This window comes from Dromaius novaehollandiae, chromosome 4 (assembly GCF_036370855.1).
Source record: "Dromaius novaehollandiae isolate bDroNov1 chromosome 4, bDroNov1.hap1, whole genome shotgun sequence".
NCBI lineage: Eukaryota > Metazoa > Chordata > Aves > Casuariiformes > Dromaiidae > Dromaius > Dromaius novaehollandiae.
The window spans coordinates 26,811,637-26,832,306 of record NC_088101.1 but is presented as its reverse complement, the minus strand read 5'-3'; the positions used below and the strand labels follow the sequence as shown (position 1 = coordinate 26,832,306).

General features: G+C 37.1%; 1 protein-coding gene across 1 annotated transcript; it reads left to right on the top strand.

The window, feature by feature from the left end:
- The first annotated feature begins 362 nt into the window (after nucleotides 1-362).
- Nucleotides 363-20,330, top strand: BBS7 (Bardet-Biedl syndrome 7). The gene is made up of 19 exons (XM_026096115.2): nucleotides 363-590; nucleotides 1,432-1,497; nucleotides 2,131-2,193; nucleotides 2,551-2,726; nucleotides 3,353-3,539; nucleotides 4,184-4,256; nucleotides 5,744-5,860; nucleotides 7,231-7,361; nucleotides 8,113-8,197; nucleotides 9,112-9,214; nucleotides 9,795-9,987; nucleotides 11,499-11,573; nucleotides 12,917-12,982; nucleotides 14,949-15,088; nucleotides 16,048-16,212; nucleotides 16,914-17,023; nucleotides 17,127-17,230; nucleotides 18,424-18,547; nucleotides 19,528-20,330. Exons 1-19 carry the CDS (start codon nucleotides 555-557, stop codon nucleotides 19,662-19,664), a joined length of 2,151 nt encoding a protein of 716 aa, XP_025951900.1. The 5' UTR covers nucleotides 363-554; the 3' UTR covers nucleotides 19,665-20,330.
- Nucleotides 20,331-20,670: the final 340 nt, after the last annotated feature.

Sequence of the window (20,670 nt, the reverse complement as noted above, 5' to 3'; positions counted from 1 at the left end):
GCGCCATGAGCTCGGCCTTTCTGGTGACATTTCAGCAACACCCATCTGTCCGTGTTTGAGATTTAAGTAGGAAAAATAGGTTTATCTGCCTTAAAAACCCTGATTTTTAACTACTTTTTTTTTCACGGTCGTAGTAAGAAAAGCTTTACTGCCTTCCCTCAGTAGAAGGGGGGAAGCCTGGCACCGCGCGCCGTGTGCACCACTCGCAGCCTCGAGGGCCGCAGCTGGGCGGCTGCCGCTCTCGGCTGGCCCCGGCTGGGCCGCGCCCGTTGCCCCGCCGGAACCGCTCCGCCCTCCCACGTGCCCCTCTGCCCAACCGTGGCGCGCCCCTCCCTGCGGACCCGCCCCCTCCGCCGCCGCGCGTGGCCAATGGGGAGCTGGCTCGGGGCGACGCGGGCCGCCGCTCACGGTTGCCGCGGTAACGGGGGCGCCGCGGCCGTTGGTGGCGCGGGGCCGGGCGCGGCCGAGCGCTGGGGGCGGCGCGGCGCGGCGCGGCGGCGGCGGCGGCGGCGCTGCGCTGCGCTGCGCTGCGCTGCGCTGCGCTGCTGCTCGCCATGGAGCTGAGCCTGGCCCGCGTGGACTACTTGCAGGTAGCGCCTTCGGGCCCGGGCGGCGGCGGGGCCGCGCTGCCCTTCCCCCGGCGCGGCCCGGTGGCGAGCTCGGCCCTGCTGGGCCGCCCGGTGAGGGTGGGGGAAGCGGCTCGGGAGAGGGGCCTGGGCGGCCCGGTGCGCTGTGGCCAGGCCCGCGGCGCTCCCGCTCGCTCGCTCGCTCGCTCGTAGCGTTAAGGTGCCCGAAGCTAAACACATCTTCGTAGGAAAGGCGTTGGTCGTTAACGGCGGGAGGGGCAGGGGGCTGCCGCGGCCTGGCGCTTCGGTGCGCGTTAGCGAGGCTGGAAAAACTGTTAGTGCGGCACGGCTTCCTGCTGAGCGCCGAATTCCTCATTTCTGCTTGTGCAGAGCAGTTCTTGTAGCTGTTTTACTTGTTTGTTTGCTTTTTTATTATTTACGAGGTGGCCTGTATAATTTTGGTTGTATAAGGAATGTCGGGCTGCCTCTTTGAGGACCAGCAGTGTTTAATTGCCGGGTTTGGCAGAGAAGTTTTCATCTGATGAACATAAACATGCAAAGTTTAAAATAACGGTGGAAGATCAGGTAATTGTCTGTAAAGATGGCATATACTGAATTAGTGTGATAGTTTTATACGCTCTGGAATAGATGAATTCTGTATTTAGATGCTGCCAGAGCAGTTTGAGCAGGGCCGAGTGTTGCGGCGTCCGTTCGGATGAATTGGGAATCCCCGGAGAGCTCCAAGTGTTGCACTTCCCTTTGCTGGTGAATCGCTTCTCCCCAGTCAGTGACTGCTCCTGATCTTGCATGTTTAAGTAGCAGAGCCAAAATAATGTTCAATAATAAGAATATATCTTTTAAACAGGTGGGAGTAACATCTCAGAAGACTATGAAGCTTCTTCCTGCATCAGGACGTAAAGCAACGCAGAAGGTAGTGGTTGTTAACAACGGATAACTTGTTCTGCTGTTTCCCACTAATTTATTTTCCAATTTTGGGGAATATCATGATAATAATATTAATCATATTTTGAGTTTCTCTATCTGGTAGAGCGTAGGAAAAATTTCAGAACCACTGCGATTTAAAGAATTGCTGAAACTGCAAGGAAATCAAACTGCCTTTTAATGCAGACAGAAGGAGCTTTTTTAAAATTGTTTTTAATATAAGTTCAAATTGAGGAAAATATTCTTTAGGAAAACTCAACAGAAACAACTCAACAGTGCATTTTTTTAATAATAAATGCAAAATATGAAAATACAACTGTTTCCCAAATATGCCCTTCTGGGGGTACCACCTGATGATTTCTGGCCTTTACAACAGGAAGCAGAGGAGGGATTGTAAAGGCTATCACTTAAAACTTAAATTGTTCTTAGGCTTTAATGTCCTATTTATAGTAGCTTATATACTTTTCTAAAGCATAATCCTTTACAGCTATACAAACTAAGTACTGTAGAATTTAATAATATTTACCAAGCTACAGAAAAATATGATTAATCTAGGAAAAGTGTTATTTAAAAATAATGTTTATTAATTCATAAAATATAATGTTGGACTATACTTTTGAAGGTTGTTGTTGGAGATCAAGATGGGGTGATTACATGTTTCGGCATAAAAAAGGGGGAAGCTGTGGTAAGTTTAATTTTTCCATTTAAATATATTTTTCTGGAACAGAAGTGCAATATGTAAGAGGGACAACAAAAAAAAAATTGCACAGCTACCAGCAGTGCTGAAATTGTCTTGGATAAATAAGGATAAATAATAAGTTTGGGGTTTTTTTTAATTATTATATTTCAAAGCCTTCTATTGACTTACAGAATGCTTGATTTCTTTGTGATGGTGAAATGCACAGTATGATTTTTGTCTGCATATAATCTATAGTATCATTAGTTTTGCCAGAAATTGTAAAGTAGATTTATCATCCTTTGTATGAAAAGATGACTGTAAGAATGGTACTGGGATGATGAAAATTACTTTTCTGCTTTACAGCCAGTGTTTAAGACACTGCCAGGCCAAAAAATTGCAAGATTGGAGTTAGGAGGAGCTCTTAATACACCTCAAGAGAAAATTTTTGTGGCTACAGGATCAGAAGTTAGAGGTTTCACAAAAAGAGGGAAGCAGTTCCTTTCATTTGAAACTAATCTCACTGAAAGCATCAAAGCTATGTATGTATTGTATTTATATATTTGTTGTTATCCATAGCAGATTGTTAGTTTATGATTTTATGAAATAGTTCTGTTACCGTAATGCATGCTCGTAGGTGCCCATCCGGCTTTAGCATATATCAGTTACATGACATGTAGAAAGGAACTTACTGTGAAGCTTAGAGAGTGCATGGGGGCTTGGGAGCGGTGTGGAGGCACTTGCATTGGTGCAAATAGAGGTGAGGGCAGCTGGGGTGGTCGTGATGATGTATGCTGTCCCTATATCCCTCCTGTAGAAAACCAACTTGTTTATTCTTTTTTTGATTTTGTTGTAAGGTGCTTGGGACAAATTGTACATAAACCAGCTTGAGAAGAATTAATATGCTCAAAATACATTAATTAAATTTCTATAAAGGTATTCTAAGGGCTTGACATGAAGACAGAAGATAAAATTTGAGAGCTGTATCAATCATATGGTTTTAGCATGCATAAGAAACATTTTTTAATTGCTGAAATGGATGGCTTACGTGGCACGCTAGTGCATTCAATCTGCAAGCAGTAATATAGTCCGTGCATATAGCAGGGCTAAAAGAATATCACTTAACTATACTGGCAAAATGCTACAAGAAATGTTTTCTTTTTCTCAGGCATATTTCAGGAGCAGATCTCTTCCTTTGTGCAAGCTATATCTATAACCATTACTGTGACTGCAAAGACCAGCACTACTACCTATCAGGAGATAAAATCAATGATGTTCTCTGTCTTCCTGTAGAGAAAGTGAATTGCATTACACCTGTACTTGCATGTCAGGATAGAGTCCTCAGAGTTTTACAGGTTAAAATACTTGCTTGTTTTTCTTTTGTGTATTGATGCCATAGAATGTGGCTAATTCTCAAGTGAATCAACACTTTTTAAACATTGTAAGCATATTCTTATTTGTTATGGCCTACAATAGTGCAGCTACTTTTTTTTTTCATTGAGAAACAAAGTTCTGTTTTGTGGAAATCATGACAGTAAACTTGCAAAATAAGGATTAATAAAATTCTACTATAAATAGGCTTTGGAATTTAGAGATGGAAATGGTTAACAAATTGATTCCTTTTCGTATAACTACAGCTGCTCACACAAGTGAATTGAGTGTGTGACTATTTATAGGTTGGGAAATCCTTACTCTCACAAATTAATGTCATAATAATTCTGAGTTATGTTAAATAGTATAACGTTGTTATTTCTTACTGGCTGATGAATTCTCAGAGTATCTTGTCATAAAAAGAGTTTTTAAATGATAATAACATGTTATAAGACCTTTTTAAAAATCAGTGCTATGTTTTATTTATGTACGCTTTATACTGTTCTGGCTTAGAAATGGTACTCCCACAGGTATTGAGAATTTGTATAAGTAAAGCATATCCATGTAAAAAAAGTAATTTGCATCTATCATTATTAAACTCATTCAAGACAGTTTTCTTTGTCTTTAGGGATCTGATTTACTGTATGAAGTAGAAGTTTCTGGACCACCTACTGTTCTTGCTCTAAACAACGGAAATGGAAGTAACAAGATTTTTAATATACATATAACTGAATAGTACTATTTTATTATGTTTCTGAGATTTTAATGCTTATATGCATACAGCCTTGATTTTGAAGCTGATGCTAAACATGGGTCACAGCTGTGACCATGTAAAGTCATTTGTTATAGTTATATCTAAATATATATGTTTGATGGTAGTTCGAATCAGTACTTCATTCTAATTAGATGAGAACTTAGTTGCACTGTGCACTTGAACAAAATTATTGGAAAATTACCAACTTCTTGGGGGAGGGGAGTGGAACTTGAAGGTATTTGCATAACTTCTTCCTATTTGGAAAAGTGGGAAAAAATCTTTTAATAGTATTTAAGACGCTATCATTAACTGAGTTTTTTTGTTGTTGTTCTTCTAGTGGAAAAGGTTCATATGCGGCAATTGGGATGAAAAGCCTGTTGACACTAAAAGAAATTCCAAGTTTAAAGATACCTTTTCCCCCTCATACAAAAAAACAATTTTTGAGTCAGAGTTGCAGCATTTATACTGCGTAGGCAAGTGAGAAACTAATAAGATGAAAAGGGGGAGAGATGGCGGGAGGAGTACTATAGTGGTTTTACGTTGAGATGCTGGGGAGATTATTGTGGAGATTTGGAACTAGGGACTATTTCCGCCTTACGCTTTTTCTGCTCTGACTTTAATTCTTATATACAAATTTTTAGACAATTCTCAATGATACTCACATTTCATTGAAAGCCTCTTACAGCAGCATTTTATTGTAAGATGGTTTCATGGTGTAGATATGAACTAGCCTTTTGGGAACCTCATGCAAGTTCTGGTTTTGGATTTCTCTCTTACGTGTAGATTTCCTTAATGAGAATTCTTAGCTGCATCCATCCATGGATAGGAGAGAATATTGGGTAGTGCTCCCATACACTGAGAATGTGGCAGAAGGATCAAGAAGGATCAAGCTTAAAATAGTTTGGTCATCCTTCTTGTTAACATGTTTTAACCCAATATAAATCCCTTTGGTGTGTTAATCTGGTGCTTAATTTAGTTTGGATTAGACTATTTGACAGCAATATTCAAAGTTGATTTGGAAAAGCAGTTCTTTTCGTTTAAGTCTCAATACAATATTTACTGTTAGATCTGTGTTCTTAATGAATCACTTTGTTTCTTTTCCATAAAGGCAGATTTTATTTGCTAGTTGGAACCACAAAGCCTCTCTCTACCTAAATTTAAAGCACTAGATTATGAATGCCCTGGCATCTAGGCAGAACTCCAGTGCAGGAGGACATTAATGCACAGGAGAGTACTAGTGTTGAAGAAGTTATAACAGTTGAAGTTTTCATGTATTTGGCTTTTTTTTTTTTTTTTAAAGCCTGACAGTTGTGTTACTCGACTTTAATATTTTCTTTTATCCTTGGGAAGTAGAGTATAACTGCACGCTATTTTCAGATCTTTAAAACAGGTGTACTTGATTTTATTGATCCTAAAATGAATTTCTGTGCTTAGGTGATTCTGGAGAAGAAATTGTGTTTGGAACTTCTGATGGTAAAGTGGGTCTGATCCAAATTACTGGTTCCAATCCTGTACATAAGTGGGAAATTGGAAATGAAAAAAAGAGAGGAGGTATGTGTCTCAGTCTCTTCATCTTTAGTTTTCCAGCATAGCTTAGGTATTATTACAAGTATAATAATTAAGAGATGTTATTCATAGATACTTTGGATGTGTATTATAATTATTCCAGTATATGATATGAATATGAATAAGTTCTCTTTCATTCTCCTTTCTTCTAAATTTTAATCAATTTGTCTTGCTTTGGGTCTTCTGTTTATATTATTTCCAGTCTTTCAGTATTATTTTGTTATTACAGTATAATTTTTAAAGTGGCAATGTTAAAACAGAATATAAATTCATATATAATCCCTTGAGGTTTTTATGATTTTGGTGACTATTTTTAAAGGCAGATGTACCTGCTAAACTTTCAGATGTTCAGTAGTCTTAAAGTCTTTTCAGAGGACTGGTTGGCATCTTCTCTGCAAGACTTTTTAAAAAATTATTCTTATGGTTTCTCTCTGAAGATAGAACAAGGATTTCCTTAAAGCTCTATACCATAGTTTAACTGGTCAAAATATAGTAGAATACTTTCTCTACTTTAATCTTGGTATGCTGTTGCTTCTGCAGCATGTATTAGTCTTTACTCCTTTGAAAAGGAGAGGACCAGGAATACATTTTGTTTTTTTAGTTAATTTAATTATCTCATAAAAGATACTGCTAAACTTCCCTCTTAAAATGCATTTAAGTATGGCCATACTCTTCCTTTGAAATACTTGAAATACTAAATTCCATCTGATTTTTTTCTTCTTAAGTCTTATACTAAAGCTTACTCGCATTTTTTTTTTTCTTCCAGACTATAGCTCTGTCTGTCCTGTCCAAACACTATTGGTTGTCATAGACTGTGGTTCCACATTCAGTGGTGGTGTGTTTGTGGACTAACATGTCATTCAGCAGTATAGACCTAATCCCGATCTGGCACAAGTCACAACCCTACTTCTGTCAAATTAGGCAGAATTTGTAGTAGTCCATTTACTACAGCTTTATATACACTCTCAGAAACAAATAATATTACAGTAGAGTGGACAGGCAAGTAGTTCGTCTTGGGAAAAGTTTGACATGGGCAGGTTAAATCCTTCAGGAGTGAGTTTTTGGATTATCAGAAGGGATGTCTGTGCAGTGCTTTTCACCTTTAGTGTTCATGACTGGAGGGGGCTGTAGTGTTGTAGACTTGCTGTTGGCAGCCATAAAATCACTTGCCATCTTGTTGACCTTCGGCCATAGATCAGAGACTTCAGCCCTCTCTAGTGGACTCAGCCGGAAATAGCATTAATAAAACTTTAAAAGCTGACCAAGAATTTCTTTCTATGTAGTTTAATGTGGCCTGTGTAGTAATGTGTCATAAACAAAGATGAAGTAAGTGGTTTCCTTGTCTTTTCCATTAGGTATCTTATGTATTGATAGTTTTGACATTTTGGGAGATGGAGTTAAGGAATTACTCATTGGACGAGATGATGGTGTCCTAGAAGTCTATAACTTTGAGAGTGCAGATGATCCAGTCCTTCGATACGATCATGTAAGTCCCTGTTCATCATATTCTTCTTTGCTGGCAAAATGAATTAAAAAAAAAAATCTGTATTTCAAAATTTCAAGGTTTTACAAGGTTGGAAGTTACAGCTAAAATGTCATTCATCTTTTAAAAATTGATGCACTTTGTAATGTAGACTGTATGAACTTCAAAGCCTTATGCTAATATTTGAGAAGCAGAAAGTGATGTGATCCTTATTTGAGCAAAAATCAAAATAGTGTAGTGGGTATGTTGATGCTCTGTCTCTGGTAACTATTGAACCCTCTCCTGCGTGAAACCTAAAGTGGTGCTGCTTTCTCAGTGAAGAAACTAAACGTAAATTGTATATAATCTTTCTTTTGCGTATGAAATAATAAATGTTAGCTGTCAGGATTTTCTGGGCTTAGTTACCTTGGTTATGAATTGCTAAAATAGTGGATTTAATTCATAGTGATTATTTAGCTTCAGTCAGACTGCTAATTACCACTGGAAAAATACTAGTACATCAGTGTTTTACTTTAGGCCACCTCTTACTGCCTTTGCTACACAGAGTAGAATCAGAATGTATTAATTAAAACACCCTGATTTAGTTGTGATAGTCATCAGCTAGCTTGCTTGCTTTTTGCATCTAGATATTCTGCATGTATGTAGATATTTTGTGATGTAGGTAAAAGAGGGAAAAAAAACTTAAAAATGCAAAAACAAACTTCTAAAATAGGTGCAGTGATATTTCCTTGTACTTGAATGTGTTTATTTGAAGGCTTTATCAGAGAGCATTGCCTCAGTCCAAGGTGGCTGTGTAGGAAAAGATGGATATGATGAAATTTTAGCCTGCACGTATTCAGGTATGCTGTTTATCATTCATTCAGTAGAAGTTGGGTATGGTGATGGAATAAAAATGAAAAGGAAAAACATGCATACACCTGTGGCCTTCCAAAGGTAAACTCCAGTGTGGTGTACAGTAGATTGGGTTTGGTAGATTTTGGCAGGTAAGAAAAGTAGTGCTCTGAACAGTAGAAGTTGCATTTGAAGCCTGGCAGTGTTGGACTTCAGTGGATTTTTTAAATTCATGCTCCGTTATTTGGCTTTCTTGGTAATTGAAGTAGATAGCTGAGGAATGTGAAAGATTGTGGATGTTCACTTGTCAGCTTTTGTGGTGCATTTTATAATAATGCGATATTGCTCTTTGTTTTCTTTTGGTGAGGTAATTCTAGAAGTCGAAACACCTAAGTCTGCACAGCATACCTGAGGTGTCATGGTATAACCAAGTAGTATGTATTTTTATAAGTAAATGCTATTAAGAAAACAAAAAAGCTTTTTTTTCCATTTCGAGCAACAGCATTCTGTCTCAATACACACTATGCAATATGTAGTTTTCTATAAATAATTGCACAACTCTCTTTAGTGTTTTCAAATATAGTGCTGCAAATTATCCCAGGTATTAGAAAAACTTCTGTCAGAAGTAGGGACAAAAACCCTCAGATAAAAATTGCTACAGATAGATTTATTGTTTAAACTGCTCTATGAAAAAGGATAAGTAATGTTTTTCAACTTGTAAATGTAGAATGACTCCCTTCCCATAAAAATCTATGCTCGGTGTCTAGAGTGATCCATTTTGGAGTTTATCCTCCAAAAGAGCATAAAACTAAGGCTTGATTCTCCCTATCCCAAATCCTGAACAAAAGTTGCTCCATTCAGATATAAAAGCTGAGAGTAGATTTTTATTTGTAGCTTATATGGAATATAAACTTTGGTTTAGGATGGCTGACAGGACTGACTACAGAACCTATCCATAGAGAAGGCGGATCCGGTGAAGAGCTAAAGCTGAGTCAAGAGATGCAAAGCAAGATTTCATCCTTAAGGTAATTTTTACTGAAAAGAAATGTAATAAAATTTCAGATCTTAAAAGCTGAAATATCCTCTTCCGTCTGATCTTGTCAGATTGTTTTTGTATCAATTGTGTATTCAGAAAAGGAGTCAAACCTTCTCAAAGTAGAAATCAATAGTAATCTGCTGTTTCATGGTCCCTTCTGTCTTGTCTTCAGATGATGTTGTCTTGATGCCATCTTCCTCATAGTGTCAGCCAGATATGATTCTGCACTTCTGTGTTGTTTCTATCTTCTAAGTGATGTGAGGGAAATAGTCACTGATGTATTATTAAAATGTGTTGTATTTTTGGAGGGAAGGAAGTGTCCTTTTCAGTGTCTCTTAGAAAATTCTTCAGGCACTGTACGGTAGAACCTACATTTTCATATTACGTAGTTTTTGTTTTATCTTTGTGATATTATGTATGTGGAAGGGGACTTACTGGTCACATCTGATTGGAAAGCAGTGGACAGAAGATCAGAAACCTGATTGCTTTGCAAGTATAATATTTAATTTCTAGTGTAGCTTTTACAGTTAATTTTTCTGACAACTTTATGTGTGTTTTCTCTTTTCTAGGAGTGAACTGGAACACTTACAGATGAAAGTACTTCAGGAACGTGAAAAATACCAGCAGTCTTCTCAGTCCAGTACTGCTGTTTCATCAGTGCCTGCATTTAGTGTGAATGATAAGTTTACATTAAATAAGGACGATGCTAGCTACAGCCTCATCTTGGAGGTGCAGACGGCTATAGATAATGTCCTGGTGCAGGTGAGAGCTTTTGTTTTCCTGTTGGCTGTCATGGATCTTTAAATGAAAGTTAAAACATAAGAGACTCTCTGTCTAAAAAGACAAGTTATAATCTGCTAAGTATGTGTTTGTTTTTAAGTATCTGAAGTGTTAGAGAGTTGAAATGTGTAGGCTTGGAATATTGATGCAACTGTTCTATATGTTTGTTTCGGAACAAATAGAACTTAAATCTTTGAGCATCATTATGGTACCAAAACAGACTGAAACATGTGCTGTACTAGCAGGCTTATATGCAACTTTTGTATTTGCTCTTGCACATCACTTTTATTTCAAGAGCAGTGAGTTCAGTGGATCTTAAATGTGATCTGATTTCTCACTGGGCTGGTTAATTACCTTCTGTGCTGGAAGATTAGTTTTAGAACAGTACGGGCCGCATTTGTGTACTTTAACAATTTGCAGCAGTATCCGATTTGTATGTTGTTGGTGACAAATATGCCTGCCAAGTAAAGCCATCTTAATTAGTTATTCCTCTTAACATTCACTTCGGGTGATGCAGTTATCTTTGGTAGTCAAAAGAATAATGGTACTCAGTTAACTTCTTCTGGGATATGCCTGGGGAGAAAAATTTGACCAGGAGGAGTTTCTGTCTAGGTAAATTTGCCATACTAAAGGGGAGGGAACTACTGTATGATTTTTTCCTTTCACTTTCTGTTAAATATTTTTATGGCAAAGGATTTTAATTAGAGAAAGGCTAAGCAATAACCAGTTTGCAGCTCTATGGTTTCTGCAGTTTTATTAGCTAAGTGAGGAAAACTTGAATTGTTTTATCTAGGCCTGAATTTATTGTAGAGCTTGCTGTCATTTAAAGAAAAGGCTGTAAGTTCTGAGGTAATGCTTGGTATTGCCTTCTATTGCTAGAGAAGGCAATAAAACTGTTTTTAAGTTCTTAAGTTTTAAGACTTTTAGGAAGTCTTTTGCGTATTTGCTGGTGTTTCCTGACACTTCTGTTAAGTTATAAAGCAGTATTAAATCAAGTGATTTAATTATTTTAAAGCTTTTAAATGTTGTTATGCTATCCAAATAGTTTTCATTTTAATACAGGTGAAAACACATCTAGGAAAGAAGTGTCAAAAGCCTTGTTGTAAGTAAAAGTATCGTTAATAATGATCTCGTATGGTCCGTTATTTCCTAAATGAATGTTACATTCCCCCTATTAGAATGGGGAAACATTTCAGTCATGAATGAATATACTTCAGGCACATCTGAAAGACAGTTGCCTATCTTGTGCTGGGGTTGTAAGCCAGCCACACGACAGAGTTCAGAGCGCCCTAAGAGAAAGATCATCACATTCCTCTGGAAATAAACTTTAAGCAAGAAATTGCATGTCTCTTAAGCTTTTACCTCTTGGTTATAAATGATGAAGCAATCATATTGCCTCACCATTACTAAAAATGATTGATTAGAGGATAAATGCATTAGAAGCTACTCAGGAACTTAAACTTTTTATTTTCCCTTCCTTATATGTTCTACAGAGTGATGTCCCAATAGACTTGCTGGATGTGGATAAAAATTCTGCTGTTGTTAGTTTTAGCAGCTGTGATTCTGAGGTAAGTGAAACAAAGGAAATAATGATATTTACAGAGATTGTGTGAAGAAAGAGGTTAATACTGTTTGTTAAAAAGAACAGAATTTGGATTGATATATTTGTAATTGTAAGTATATGGAGTTAAACTACTTATTTGGTAATTTTAGAGAACTCAGCCTCATTAGAGATACTGCAAAATTAGGTATTAGAGGGAGACCTTGATAAAAGGCACAGCTAAATGTGCATGGACAGATCCAGAAGTGACTGCTCTGGCACTTTTTCCTTCCTAATTAGAGGTGTCCAAGGTGTATTCAGTATTGCTCTCTTTGGATTTGCCAATATCATGTATAGTCAGTTGAAAGTAATTTAGACAAAGAACATTACGTATATATGTGTGTATATATATATATATATATAAATATGTATATATATAATATATATACACACATACATGTGTGTATACACATATATATATATTATATATAAATATATATATATTTTTTTATATATATATATCTTACTGTATCTCTTAAAAATCACTTTGGAACACGAAAATTTTGTTGTCTGGAGAGTCACATGCTTGACCAGGTGCATTTTTTATATATAATTATACAATTATAGACATAATATACTTAAATATATTTATTTCTATATATAAATACATGTATCTGTCAATATAGATACATATATCTATAAGTGCCTGTGTGTGTATACACACATATATGTATGTACATATTTCTTTGGGGGAAAAAATCCAGAAACTACTTAGGAATATTATGAAAATATTCTGCGATGTCTCTTTCTTCATAACAGTCCTCTGAGTATTCTCATTTTAATAAAAGCTGAATTGGCACCTCATAGGTTTACCCTGGAACCTTCCACAATGAGCTTTTATTCAGAGTTTCTTGCCGTTTTTCATGTTCACTAATTTAGCTACTTTGTTTTTCTGCCTTTGGTGTGTTTTTTTAATGGATCTTTCTTTCCACAATTAGCATAATTGTAGTTTTCAGGCATTAGGCTATATTAATACTGCAGCTGAGTGGGACAGGCTGACAGATATTCTCTGCATTAAAAAGTTTCTAGCTTTTTTCCCCCCCCCCCTTTTATGGTGTTATTAAAGAATATAGGAGTTTGCAGTTGATTTGTCTGTGTATAGAGGTAGATGCTTTGCTACTCTGTCATCTTTAAAGTTAATTGGAACATTCATGGGAACCAAAGCTTGCTTTGTTGTATTTATCTTTTGAAAAATAGCTGTGCAAAAATAGCAAACTCTTTACTGTGTATGTTTACACTTAGAACAGACCAACAGAACTGTGAATCCACAGACCTATTTTGTATTATTCCACTGTTTTTTATTGTTCACAGCCAAATAGCAACTTTCTTCTTGCAACTTACCGATGCCAAGCAAACACTACAAGACTTGAACTTAAGGTAAAATGCCACAAAATACTTTCCAGAAGAAACCATATGGTATGTAGCAGTCTGCTTAGGGATAGAGAGATCTATCTCCACCTGGATTGACTCGTTAACCTGAGCAAATGATGAGTCAGGTTATTCTCACATAGTACTTTTCTACCACTGCTTGTTCCCTGAGAAGTTTCTAATCTGGTAATTTGTAAAGGTTTCTATAAATATCTAAAGGAGAGCCTAGGATCCTGCTTTGGCTGCCCCTAAAATGAAAGCAGTTGGTAAATCGCTCATTGTGAAAGTACTTGATTCTAGAGACATTGTGTGAAACTTCAAGTGGAAAGGTGTGGGAAGGAAAATTCTGAGGATAAAAGGTGCTAGAAGTATTTGAGAGAAATAATGCTGATCAGGGAAAATAGACTGTATTTTAGGAGGCAAATTCTGTACATACATGTTTATTAGATTAAAGGCATGCTTTGTGGTGTTCCGTTTTGTTTTTAATTTTTTTAAATGATCCACCAAATTCACACATTTCTGTGGTTACCACTGGGAAAATAATAAGTGAAAACATGATTAGTAAAAATAGCAAAAATAATCCTCAAGATACACACAGACTCCAGGCTTTCTCTTGATGCAGTCACCTACCACTGCAGCCTCCTAATCTGATGTGTGTTTATTTATGTAAAACTCTCAGTCAAACTACTGTTTTTGTCATTAGAAATTTAAGTTTGCGTAAGACACATAAAATGCAGGAGAGTTGTGGGGTGGGTTTTTTGTTTGTTCGTTTGCTTGTTTATGAGAAGGGGGTGAGATCACAATAATGGACCTACTGTGCAGAATTGAGACTTATCCTGTATCTCTCAGGTCCCCTTAAGCAATGCTTTAGGTTTGCCTATTGGCTCTGAGCAGGTCATTTCATCTCCCTGTGTCTCAGTTCTCTTATTTTAATTTAAGGATATGACGCTGGCCGCCTTTACTGTTAAAAGTACTATGTAAAGAATAGGTAATATAACACACACAAAAAGAAGATCAAATGCATTCATAATACAAGAAAAGAGAGTTTAGTTAGCCTCCAACTAAAAACATTGCTGTTTAATAGTGTATTATCAAAAAAAATAGTGTCATCAAAACACTATACTATCCTTCTGTCATTTGGATCCTGATGGTATGGATCTGATCTATGTAAGTTCTACTGCAACCCCACTCAGTACATCAAGAAATTCCAGTGATTTACTTATCCAGTGCCTGGCACGTCCAGTTTATTCTCTTCTGTGTTTCCTCTCTGCACATACAGACTGTGCAACCACTTTAAGTCTTTGAGATTTTTATTTCCAAAGAGACTTTTTTCTTACTAACTTTTATTAAAAACACACTGAAGTGGATGCATTTCTGCAATACACTCCTTTTCTAGTACTGAGACACTATAAAATACATGAGATAACTAAGGTTGTAAAACAAACATGTCCAGAGGTGGAGACAGTGTCTCAAATGTATTTGCACATCCTGGGTATTCTGATTATTGAGCTGTGAAATCTGATCTCTTTCTTTTCCAAAAATAGCTCATGAAGAAGTTTGATTGTTATAAAGAGATGGACATTAAAGAGAGAATATTGTGAAATTCTGTTGACTTTAAAAAAATATATTCTTTAATCTATTCTGTGTTGTTAACTGCTACAGAATACAATTTATAAAAACCAATAGGGGGGGCTACTGAAGAATTAGGAGTAAGTTACAGACTTAGTATTTTAACTAATCAGAAGGTAAGTTAGTGGGTTTTATTTTTGTAATATTACATTCATCCATTATTTCATCTAGTTTTAAAATATTCTTATCTGCCCTATTTATTGGGACATTGTCAGGTAAATACTGTATAGTACTCTGTACTGTACTGAACTGAAGTCCTGCTGGAAATCTGAAATCTCTCTGAATTCTGGTAAATTAATCTTTTCCCTCCTGTTCTTTTTTGTGGGTTCTGCTTCTATTTATGCAGGTTCGATCAATTGAAGGACAATATGGGACACTTCAAGCATATGTAACCCCAAGAATTCAACCGAAAACCTGCCAAGTTCATCAATATCAGATTAAACCACTTTCACTTCATCAGAGAACTCATTCTATTGACCATGACCGGTATTTACAAAGAAAAATCAATGCTGTTTTATTCTGAAAAACTGATACAATCCAGTTGAAACAATGTTTACTGTATAAGTTTAAGTAATCACACTTAACTTAAAGTTGAGCATGTGGTTCCATTTAATGGGTTTTTTGACAAAAAAAAAAGGGGGCAGATTTAACAGGTTCCTGCTTTCCTTTCCATTCTTTATCATTGTATTTTCAGGTTGTTGTCTTTATTTTATTGGTCTGGCATTATAGTGCAGCCCGATGTGCTAGTGGAGCTGAGGGTGTGGCAGAAAGGAAACTGTCCTGTGTGACACTGTCTTTTTCAGTTTCAGCCTCAGTTTCCCCTGAGCCCTTTATTGTAGTTCTTTCCCATTGCTGTCTTAGCTGCAAACTGACTTTTTTTCCCCATATCCCTCTTTGTTTTACCCAATTTTACTTGATTTCCCCACTCTTAATTAGTATCTTATATTACAGTCTACTGGTTGCTTAAAACTGAGGGACTGAATGAATGATACCACATGTATTTACTTGAAATGGAAAGGTGTTCCTTGTTTTTGGTATAAATGCTATATGTCTGTGGCTTACAGAATGGAAGACCTTTGAGGCTCTTGGTCATATTTTTTTTCCTTTTGTCAGTTATTTGCCTTTGTCATAAGTTTTGAGCTTAACAACTTGAAATGAGGTATGTCAAAAACTTCCACCCAGTTCTTGCCCAGTTTTGACATACCTACTAGTAGATAAAATTTGCATGTTCTTAAAACTTTTTGTCTTGAGATACAGAAAACTGTAATCTGCAATACACAGCTGCTTAGCAAGATACCAGAGTTAGACATGATTTTTTTGCAGGATGTTGATCAAAAGAAGATGACCACATGGAATTAAACTTTTTTTTTCATATGGATAACCAGGGCACTGATAGTACCACTTTCAGTAACTAATGACCAGTTTTTACTTTCATAATGTCATAGACCTATGAATACACTGATGCTCAAAGGCCAGTTCAGTTTTGCTGAAATTCATTCCTGGGTTGTGTTTTGCTTGCCTGAAGTCCCTGAGAAGACTCCAGCTGGAGAGAGTATCACCTTTTATTTTCAGAACACCTTTCTGGGTACACAGCTTGAAAGTACTTACAGGTAAAATATAGTTACTGAAGCAGAGTGTGACTATGCTGGAGTTGTCTTTTTTCATTCTTGACTAGTCTGTGAGGACTATCCTCATGCACACACTAGTGTTTGCCTCCCCCATCCCTCTCACCTCCCATCCCCAGTAAAATCTCCCAGTAGGGAATTTTTGCTTAAAAAGGACTGTCAAATATTACCATGATTGAGTACTGTACAGTAATGATACAATCTCTAACTTTAACAACTATGAAGTTGTTGGGGCTCTTGTGGGGGAGGACATGTTTTTTTCTTCCTCCTGGTATTGAAGCTTGCCTTCCTGTTTGCCTTCCAGGTGTTTGAATGATAAACTTAAGAAGAATGTTGGTATATAGAACACCATCCAAAATCTTACTTGTGTAACCTTAATGCCACGCAGCAAGTAAGATAAAACCGCTTTATCTGTGTATGCTTGAAGATACTGCTTTGTCTTAATTACTGGAACAAATTCTGTTCTCTGACAAGGTTGCGCTGAATAGGAAAGGAGGGAATAACATGGGTGTATACAACCACCCAATATATGAAGAATCATTATGACCTATATAGAGGTTGTTTTCTCTGATTTAGGTAGTAATTTATAGGCCTTGTATTTTAAAATGGGGAAATATCTAATGCATGCATCTGTTTTAGGTTGGTCTGTTTGTGTAAAAGTCTTTTTTTTTTTTTTTTTTAAATAGAAAAGGTGAGGGATTTTTTAAATCTGACAACATTTCTACCATATCCATCTTAAAAGATGTGCTTTCCAAAGAGGCCACTAAAAGGAAGATTAATCTTAATATATCATATGGTAAAACTTCTTTGCTGTTTTATTGTCTTTATTTTATATTCTTTTAAATGAAACACATTACTCATTTGCTTGTTGTGGGGTTTTTTTTCTGATGCCCTGCTAGACATAAATGAAGAATCTGTGAGGTATACATTAAAGCTTATCCACCCCAAATTAGAGTATCAGCAGCTGTTGGCCAAGAAGGTTCACTTAATAGATGCTTTGAAAGTAAGTATTTTCCCCGAAGGATTTTTATGTGGATTATGTTGGCAAATATCAAGCTGTATGACTCAAGTCAGATATGTGTCATAATATTATCTGTTCTTTTTCGATTCCCAAGACACAAATAGTAGTTATGTAGGAGACAGACATTTTAAAGTAAAACTCCTATTGGTACTATATAACTAGTGAATAATACATAGAATTACTGATTGTTGTGGAGGGTGTTTAAATTGGACGGTAGACATGGGCAACTGATTCCTTCTTGTGCTTGATACCACCAAAGGACTAGTTGTCAGAACTCTCTTTGGTTACTGGAAAAACTTTACTACTAGTGAGCGCACAATATGTTGTATATTTTTCTTTTAAGTAAAAGTATTTTACTTAACCTTGATTAAACAAACTTGAGAGATACAAAATAATAGAGAATTTATTCTCACTGCGTGTTATGTTTGTGCATAAATACTGATGTTGCAGCTCTTGGAGGAAGTGTTTTGTGCTTGCTTTAGGTTTTTTTAGTTAGCAAACCTTTAACGTTTTTGTGTCACTGGTATCTAAATAACTTATTAAGAGGCCGTACAATAATCTGGCAACTGATAAAAGCTATTATCCCTGAAGACTCAAAATGCCTAATTACCTTGAGTCTAGAAAAGAACAGTCTTTCTGTACAGAGTAAAAGGATCTATGTCAATTTGATCTGATAGTAGACAGGGGCATTTTAGGAGAGGTCTTTAAAATCTCTTGCTGTTATGAGTTCAGTCATACTTTTGGAATTTGCTTTTACCTTTGGACTTTTAATATATGCTGCATGTTCTAGGAATTTACTTATTCCGTAAAAGAATGCACGTATTCTGTAAAATTCACGTATTCTGTGAAGGCATGGTGAAGGCTTTGGGCCTTCATTAGGCTTGATTGTATAGAGGCTGAGCTGTGCAGTGATCCTGTTCTGGCAGGACTTGGAGCTCAAAGCTGTAACACATAGCATTTTGAGAATCTAGTGTATGAAGTGACAAGTAACATCTGGCATTTCATTAGAAGGCCTAGAAAATAACTCTTGCTAGTTTAGAAGCGTCTTATTTTGAAAGGCATTGTTTAGTCCTTGAAGTATTTCCTCCAGTCAGATCTAAGCTGAATTTTTGTTACTTTTATGTTCTTTTTGTACTTACCAGTCTTTAATTTTCACAATTTAAAATGTCTTTGAGGAATTACAAGTTCATGAAGGAAATGTGGACTTCCTGCTACCTAAGTACCGTAGCATTTTAGAAGAGGCAGATCAGCTGCTTGAGGAATACAAAAAACAACCTGCGCATCTCGAGAGACTTTATGGTTTGTTGATCAACCCAACTTTTTTTCTAAGTGCAAATTAATGTTCAGAGAACGCATTGGATGTGACTGAAATAGTTATGAAGTCAATACCTGTAGCATTGAAATAATTTGGTAAGGGGGTACATTTGAGTAGCTTCAGGAGACCAATAGGTGTCTAAATATATATGTCCATCTGCTCTTACAGCTAGGCTGGATGGTTACACGGTATTTTTGATCATAAAATTCCAGAGTTAAAAGTAAGATAGTAGAACTTAGCACATACCAAAATTGTTTTTGCTACTACAAATTTTGAAAAAATCTCCAAAGGTCCTCAAGAATTGTTCAACTGAGAACTTCTGAAATTATCTTGCTGTCATAAGCATAGTGCTGCGAATGCAAATACAGGATTATTCACGAGTGACTTTTGTACTTTTTATGTCATAGGCAGCTTTTTATATTCAGATGATCCTTGTCCTTATGGACATGGTTAAGGAGCATATTCTAATTCAGGATGGCATTTAAGAGTGTATATAAGTTGAATGAGTGATTAAGTTCTGCCAAAGTAAAAAGACTTTTATGAGTTAACAGAAAAATATGCATGGGATATGAAGGGAGAATCTTTGATCTAATTAAGTGAAGGAAATTCTGTTACCTTTTCTGGTGCTTCCCTATATAGCTTTTAGCTCAAGGAATCTCTGCCAGGCGTTAGGTTTAGTAATGAGTCCTCCTTCCCTACCCTTGGACAGTTCCTTTCTCCTGAGTGTTTCAGGTCTGGGTAATTCTAAGGCAGAAATACACCCTTTGGAAGGAAGCTGGAATCTGGGATAACAGGAGAGTGCTTTGGGTTTAAAGTAAATCATTGTTTAAAACATGAAGTTTAAAAACAGTCTTGTCTCTAAAAACAAAATCGACTAGAATAGTCTATAGATGGTAATGAGTTAAAAGTAGAGATACGTCACTGTGAAAAGGCAAATAAAAATCTCGGAATTTTACATTTGCAGGTATGATCACAGATCTCTTCATAGATAAATTTAAATTTAAAGGCACCAATGTGAAAACAAAAGTTCCTCTTCTTCTGGAAGTTCTGGATGGCTGTGATCAAGATGGACTAATTGCTTTTTTTGAGGCTGCAGCCTGAATTGGAAGTGACAAAGAGAAGACAGAGTGATTTCTTTTATTTATTTACTTTTTTAACGAAGGCAATCAACTATCACGTCCAATACATTATTGTGGGAAAAATGTTTTTATTATTCCTTTTACTCTTTCATTTTATTCTTATTTATTACCGCACATAGTTTATATACACAAATGTTCTTCATAGCCAAGGGAAACTACTGAATATCCTTTTTGCAGAAGTATATTTTCAGTTGCGTTGGAGACTATAAATAGGAATATTCTCCATTTGTAAGAATGTATGAAGAAATTTATTATCATGGACTTAGCACATTTAGAAAAGAAAATCAGGTGTTTAATGTATAGCTATGTTGTTTGTACTGAGCACGTGGTCCAATGCTGTCAACTGATTTTATGTAACTGGCGTGCACATGAAAGGGGGGAGAGTTATCTCTGAATTTTAGATTTACACGATCACTTTAAAAGCTACCCATGACCTCTGTTTCAGAAGGCACTGCATTAGATTTCCTCCGTGCTTCTTATCTGTCTGCATTCTTCATTTCTTCAAGTCAACTGAATTCTTCAGTTCTTCCAAATGACTCTTCAGTACTCTTTGTTGAAAGCAAAGCATCTATAACATCTTATTTTTTTCTTTGAACTTAAAAGACATTAAACAGGCTATGGATATGGATTTGTGTGTTTTCTACTTCTCGATATTAATAAATATCTTACTTATTTTTCCTTGCGCGAGAGCCCTTCGCTTCCCTCCCCCGGCGCAGGCGCCCAGCGCGGGGGCAGTGCAGCACGGACCCCCCGCAGCCAGCAACGCGCCCTTACGCGGCAGCAGCTCTTGCGTTAACCCTCATCCTTTCTCGCCGCCAGGCCCGCGGCAGCGCTGGGGCTTTACGGGCAGCAGGGGCTGGTGCTGGGGGCACCGGCCGCGCTGCGCCATCCCGCCGCCGCCGCTTCCCGCCCAGCAGGAGCCGAGCGGAGCTGAGGCCCCGCCCCCACGCGGGAGGTGCCGGCGGGGG

Coding starts and splice junctions, on each gene's coding strand:
- BBS7 (XM_026096115.2), top strand. CDS start 555: ATGGAGCTGAGCCTGGCCCGCGTGGACTACTTGCAG. Junction 1,498..2,130: donor GACGTAAAGCAACGCAGAAG/GTAGTGGTTGTT, acceptor ATACTTTTGAAG/GTTGTTGTTGGAGATCAAGA. Junction 11,574..12,916: donor TTAGCAGCTGTGATTCTGAG/GTAAGTGAAACA, acceptor TATTGTTCACAG/CCAAATAGCAACTTTCTTCT.